Below are 7,090 nucleotides of genomic sequence, written 5' to 3'. Positions count from 1 at the left end.
CATAAATGCCTTGCAGACCAAAGATGTCAACTGGGAAGGCCTCTCTCATACTATGTCCTCATGTATGCCGAAATATCTAAAGACTTGTTGTGATAATAACTCTGTAATGCTGGAAGAGCTATTAGTTGCAGGGATTTGTAGAACTAATCTAAACAGGTAGAATATTGTTACCATCCCTCCATACAGTTCTAGAGATTTGTAGAATCTATGTTGTGTGATAGCCACAACAAAACAGGATATGTTCAGATAGTATCTAAAGTTTCAGGGGTATTACAAAGGTGTAAAAGGGTGTTCGACTTTGGTATTCTTAGAATCCAGGCAGTAGCACATGGCAAACAGTGCTCGTCTGGCTTTCTGGGCATAATGAGGTTTTAAGTTACTCTAAGTTACTGTAATCATTGTAGATGATGAAAAGCTAGTTGGCTTCCTCAAATCAGTGACGACATGGTCACAAAGGGGGGAACCACTTTTTCATTTTTACAAAAAAAAATATATATATATATATATATATATATATATATATAATTCTCTGGAAACCTTCTTTAACATGATGAATTTCTCAAAGGAATTTGAATAGCCTAGAATGCTGTCAGTGTAGGCAATCACAAATTCCAGGCATGCCTCTGTGTGCATCATTTACAAATTCTTGGAAAATGTAGGGAGTATTGATCAGTCCCTATGGCATAACCAAACATTCAAACAATATTGAACAATGGGCAAAGGTTCAGGTTATGAGCAAATAGACTGGACTAGACTAATCCAAAGAGCGGAAAACAAGATCAAACCTAAATAACAGTCAGATAAATACTCAGACACATTAGTTTTGCAGCATTGCATAAATGCTTATGTACTGAGACTTAGGTCAGAGTGTTTGAGCGTTAAAGATTTTATAGAGGCACAATGTTGGTGAGACACCTTCATTGTGGATCATAGGCATATGGATGTCTGGTCATACAATTGCTGAGTGCACTTGAAAACTACTGTAAATGTACGTTAATTAGAAGTTCAGTGCCTTTTTCTAAGTAGAAACTCTAGAGAGAAGCCTCATGAGGGAAAATCTGAGAGAATGCTTTTACGCATACATACAGACCATGAGTACTAAGATACAATAACTGGTCAATAATGGCAATTAGCTGGATACACACAACATGAGTACATCCTAAACATAGTTAATCAGTCACACAAGAACTTTGTGGTCAATAATGACAATATGTGTCTGTGTAGGTGGAAATCCACACGAGTCAATTCACAAAATAAATAAATAATTTTTTAAAATAAAAAAATTAATCACAATGGTGAGTAGTTCAGGCTGCCATTAAACTAGGCACATTGTATCAAAATTGTTCCAACTGAGCTGCTGAAGAGGCAGTGAAGCAAGTTGGTCATACAATATATTGCATTACTCATCCTTTCAAAATTAAATATTTGTTTTATTCAACCCATGTGTGGGACATTTTTGTACATGTCAGAATCTGTGGTGAAACAACATAAGTCATTAAAATCTATGCTAAGTTTAAATAATGTGAGTATTCTCCAGGCTCTCTTCCTAACAGATCCAAGCAGATAAATCTTTTTTCCCATTTAGTTTTGGTCAAGGTCCTTCATTCTAATGCCACTGCAAAGTCAAAAGTACTCATTGGGGATACATGTGATTTCCCTTACTATATCATCATTACTCAGTACAAAGCTTTGGATCATTTAATCTCAACAACCTCTTTTTCAACTCACAAATATTTATGTTTGCAACAGTTGGAGCACTGGTGGATATCTAAACATATTTCTACAGGGTCATGAATTAAAAGCCAATATAAAATTAATCTTTTAAGGCCAACAAAGAAAGTAAAGAAACATAGACACTGAATCAAAAATTCTGACTATATTCTGACTATATTCTATATTTGGCTTCAGGGGAAAAATGTCTTTTTCTTCTTTGGTCCAGGAAACTGTGAAAAAAAGAGAAGAGGAGGGAAAAGATTTGGAATCACTGCTTTAAGATCCAGCTCACTGGGTTTTAAAGCAGTGAGACATGTGGTATGCTCAGTAGAGTGGGAAGGAAGGTAGCAGCACATCTGGATTGATTTTTAGAGAGATCCCATTCATACAAGGTGCGTACAGCTTTTGTGTAAACTTAAAAAAAAAAAAAGCAAGTAAGAATTGACTCCCTGTAGGTATATTGTGCTAAGGATTTGATAATCATTGTTTTAGTAAGAAAATATTGACTTGGATCATAATATAACTAATAATTTATTATAATAACTATAAAAGCTGATAAAGTAGCCTACTAAATATTGAATGTTTGAATGTTAATTTTATTGGCTTTTTATTAAGATCTTCAACATTGAAAATAATGATTCTGTTAAACAAGCATTAAAAATAATTCTATACTGCAATATTTTAATAACACTGACACTGTTACTTTGTTAACAATAACACAATGGCCTCCATGTCTGGCCATTCCAGGATATAAAAATTACATTTAGCAGAGCAGGTGATCTCTGCTGCTTATATAAGGTTAAACCTATTATCTGACTTTTGTTTATGCATGTAGTCTGGCAATTCTCCTTTTCCTTCCTTTGCATCTTCCACTTTTTGTTAATATTTTTGTTAAAATTGTTAATCACTTCCTCTCCAGAGACTGTTAATCAGTTTACGTCAAAGAGAAGAGAAATTTCTCCAGAACTGTGGCTGTGATAAAGTTTCTGAACACAATAGAATTCCTGTTTATAAGTGCACAACCACAATTAAGAAAAATGCCTGAGCTACTTATCAGTTATATTACTATGTGTTCTAAGAGGCTAGCTAAATTTAACAAAAAAAAATCACAAAAGAAAAAACCTCTCTTGACAGCTACCAGATGGAACCAGAAATCCCAGGAACATCACCCTCAACCTTCCCCACCAATCTCACAAATCATAGCCTGTGTCCTGAAACAGAGGCATGGGACTGGTTGTACACCATGCAGCCAGTATACATGTTTGTCATCTGTGTGCTAGGAATCCTGGGAAATTTCTTTGTCCTGCTAGTATTTTGCCTGCACAAGAAAGCCTGCTCTGTGGCAGAGATATACCTGGGTAACCTGGCTGCAGCTGACCTCCTTCTGACGTCTTGCCTACCTTTCTGGGCCATCAATGTGGCCAGTGGTTTTGAATGGCGGTTTGGCTTGCTGATGTGTCGTTTGGTAAACACGGGCATCAAAATGAACATGTACTGCAGCGTCTACTTCCTGGTAATGGTGAGCGCTGACCGCTATCTGGCTCTGGTGTTTGCGCTGACTTATGGCAGAATGCGGCGGACCTTGTATGCCAAGCTGAGCTGCTTAGCTGTGTGGATTCTGGGAATCATCCTGAGTGTCCCGACACTCAACTTCAGGGATGTAAAGTACATCTCAGAGTACTCAGTCACCGCTTGCATACTGACCTACCCCAGCGACGCGGTGGAACTGGCCTGCGACATTCTGCTTGTCCTGCTGGGCTTCATCATCCCTGTGACTGTCATTTCCTACTGCACGTGTAAGATCATACAAGCATTGCACTGGCAAGTAATGGACAGGTTCAATGCAGTAAATAAAGAGAGGAAAGCCACAGTGCTGGTGCTGGTTGTTCTTCTGGCTTTTCTGCTGTGTTGGGTTCCTTTTCACCTAGTAACCATTTTAGATATCTTGATGAGATTTGAGGTATTAAGTGGGTGTAGACTAGAAAATGGCCTGGATATCTGTAACCAGATATTCACATATTTGGCATTGAGCAACAGCGTGCTTAATCCAATCCTCTATGTGATAGTTGGCAAAAACTTCAGAAAGAAAGTGAAGGAGCTCCACTCATCAACACGGAAAACATTTGCATGAAAAAAAAAGCAAACTGTTTAAGTAATTAAATAGATTAAATAAGCATTTGCTTATAAAATATATTACCAAATCCTGAGTCCACTAGGAACTGTTTGTAATGTCATGAGTTAAGTAAATGTTGTTAATTTATATTTCTCAAAGAAATTTCCTGATGTTTAACTGCCTTTGTATTTGTATGTGTTATCAAAAATATGTATTATTATGTACCAAATGCAGTAGTAGAATTTCCACATAATATATAAAGATCCATGCTAGTATAATTACTATCAGGCTAGTTAAGATATGACAGTAATTAACACTGTGTGTTAGGAAAATATTCAGATATATTTCAGTTTCATATGAGGATTTCTTTAACAGTTAAAAATAATTGTGTCAGTTTTGTGAAACAATCTTTTCTGAATAATACATATACACTGAATGAATGTTTCCTTTTTTTGTAATTGATAAATGAAGTAGTTATTGCATAGTTTGCTCAGACTGATGGACTTAACTTTATTATATTTATGAAGAAATTTTATATATCTTATATATCTTTACTCTGTAAATAAGGAGTGTCATAAATAAATTATATATTATGTGATTTCTAGTGTGCTTAAATATGTATTGTATGTGAAGGGATGTAATCATACACAACAAAGAGGTGACAAATGGATGTCCATTGTTACTGTCACTGTTACCAAGGGACAAGGGGAGATAATAACTGTAATATATTAAAAATAAATACTCAAAAATTTTAGCTGTTTTCAGTATATTATATTTTCAGAATATTTCCATAATGCTGTCTTATGTAACCTACAGTGGCAAAATCACACTGTCTGAAACAGTTCCTGAGTGCCCTGGACTGAAAATCTGTCAACGACATTAGTCAAAGGCTTCAAAGTGATTTTCCAGAAAATAAAGGGTGGGTTACACTGAATAATGTGTCACAGTCTCGCCACTTGTGGAAAGAGTGGTGTGGCTTATGTTTCCCCTAAGGCTGTTGCCGGTGAGACATGCTGTCAAGCAGACGCTGGTGGATAGATCACCCACACATAACCACAAGGACCACGCTTTGCAATAAACAAGACTTTATCATCATTTTGTGTGGGTGAGTACTGGCGGGCTGGAAACAACTTGGAATATGTTTCTTTTGCTTTCAGTAAAGGGAATGATTTGTAAACACTGATCTCAGTCTTGTAATTATAATCTGAAAATACTACACTACAGTTTTATACCTAGAAATGCCAGTAGCAATTCAAGCCCAAGTCTATGAAGAATTAGACATTCATATTCCAGCACTGCACAGCTTAAGGTCATGGTAGTTAATAGAGGTCAGAAAGACTTTGCACAAATAATAGTATTCACAATTTTATATATGATTCATAACAGTGGCCGTCTGAGTGCTGAATTCCCAGGTAGTCATCTCATTTAGAAAAATGGCCAGAACACTGATATTACTCTACTGTTACAAATGAGACATACAAGAAAAAGTAAGACAGATCACATCCTTGATTATCATTTAATACTCATTTGCCATGCCACAAGTAAAAGGTGCATGGCACTCTAAGCAGGGCAGTTATCCCAGTGTCAAATCAAGCAGATAAGATCAGCCATCTGTTGCCTCCATTTGATGTTCGTCATAGCATCATTTATTTAAAGAGTTCATTAGCTCCATTAGCAACCAAGCATAGTCTTTGTCCTCTCTCTAATAAAGGGTGGTGCCTCACTCTGCTCTGCCCTCCAAAGACTTTTTGGCTTCTATTCTCACTACACCATCATTTCTTGCTATCTACACCTGATTAGCATTCACCGCAAAACTTTTTTCTCAGTCCATCCATTCCGAGGAGCAGCCTTTTCGATGATTTTTAACATGACGACAGTTCCATCGCTGGCACTCTCTGACTGGGAGCTGTTGGAATGTAACTGCACAGAGGCTTGGGATTGGATCTATTCCATACAGCCAGCCTACATGTCTATCATCTGTGTGCTGGGCGTATTCGGCAATGCCTTTGTCCTTGCTGTGTTCTGCATTCAGAAAGGCCACTGCTCTGTGGCAGACATCTATCTGGGAAACCTTGCTGCTGCTGATCTCCTCATGATGTGTTGCCTTCCCTTCTGGGTCATCACTATAATTCACAAGTTCAACTGGTACTTTGGACAGCCCATGTGCCAAGTGGTTAGCCTCATAATTGGTATGAACTACTACAGCAGCGTGCTGTTCCTCACTCTGGTCAGTCTGGACCGGTACCTAGTTCTGACGAGGCCCATGTCCTTGGGGAGACGGAAAGGTACCAGCCATGCCAAGGCTATTTGTGTGGCTATTTGGCTCACAGGCTTTTTGCTCAGTCTTCCAGCCTTATTGTTTCGCTCAGTGCAGTTTTTCCCTGACCTTGAGGCAGAAGCATGCTACATGGCTTACCCTCATGATGGCTGGAGGCTGCGTTACAACATGACTGTCAATGTGGTGGGTTTCCTGGTTCCTGTACCTCTTGTTTCTTACTGCAGTTACCATATCATTACAATTCTGAGTGACAAACAGGTGAGGAGATGTTCAGCTGTGAAAACAGAGAGGAAGGCTGCAGTCTTGGTACTTGTTGTCCTGTCAGTTTTCATTCTCTGCTGGCTGCCTTTTCAGATTTTCATGTTCCTGGACACACTTTATTATTTTAATGTTATCTCCGGTTGTCTGTGGATACATGGTCTGGACATAGGAACGCAGGTCTCTACTTACCTTGGTTACAGCAACAGCTCGCTCAACCCTTTTCTCTATGTGATTGTAGGAAAACACTTCAGGCAAAAGGCTAAAGGAGTATTTGTTCAGATTCTGAATTGGGGGGCTGGGGAGTCTATCCATCTCACAAAATCAACTCCAGTGTAAAATATACAGAGTGCACAAGAGTGTAACCTAAGGTTTGTAGATGAGATGGATCTAGAGTGACCCCTACTGTTATGTAAATGTTAGATATTTGACACATTAAATAAGCATCTCTTTGTTTACTGTTGGTGCATCTACCACTGTTAAGTTAATTATATTTTGTAAATACATAATTTACATAATTTAATTTTACACAATTTGTTTGATTTATGTCTATTCTGTGTCTCAATCTTTATCCAAAACACAGTTTTCTTCTTTTAAATTTGGCACTCTTGTATTACTAATACAGCTGTCATGCTTATTCTCTTTTTAGATTATTTTCTCCCAGGAAAAAAGCTGCTGTTATAAATAACTGTAATGTATATAAATTTAACCTTCTTATTGCTTAGGTG

The 7,090-nt window shown here is 37.6% G+C and overlaps 1 protein-coding gene and 1 pseudogene across 1 annotated transcript; both read left to right on the top strand.

The window, feature by feature from the left end:
* Nucleotides 1–2,720: 2,720 nt before the first annotated feature.
* LOC113538846 (B2 bradykinin receptor-like) lies at nt 2,721–4,521 on the top strand. Its single transcript, XM_026934251.3, has one exon. The coding sequence runs from the start codon at nt 2,855–2,857 to the stop codon at nt 3,842–3,844; it is 990 nt and encodes a 329-aa protein (XP_026790052.3). The 5' UTR covers nt 2,721–2,854; the 3' UTR covers nt 3,845–4,521.
* A 993-nt stretch (nt 4,522–5,514) lies between these two features.
* Nucleotides 5,515–7,016, top strand: LOC113538847 (B2 bradykinin receptor-like; annotated as a pseudogene).
* Nucleotides 7,017–7,090: the final 74 nt, after the last annotated feature.

This window comes from Pangasianodon hypophthalmus, chromosome 10 (genome assembly GCF_027358585.1).
Source record: "Pangasianodon hypophthalmus isolate fPanHyp1 chromosome 10, fPanHyp1.pri, whole genome shotgun sequence".
Lineage (NCBI taxonomy): Eukaryota > Metazoa > Chordata > Actinopteri > Siluriformes > Pangasiidae > Pangasianodon > Pangasianodon hypophthalmus.
Note: the sequence above shows the minus strand (reverse complement) of the source record. Positions and strands in the feature narration are given on the sequence as shown.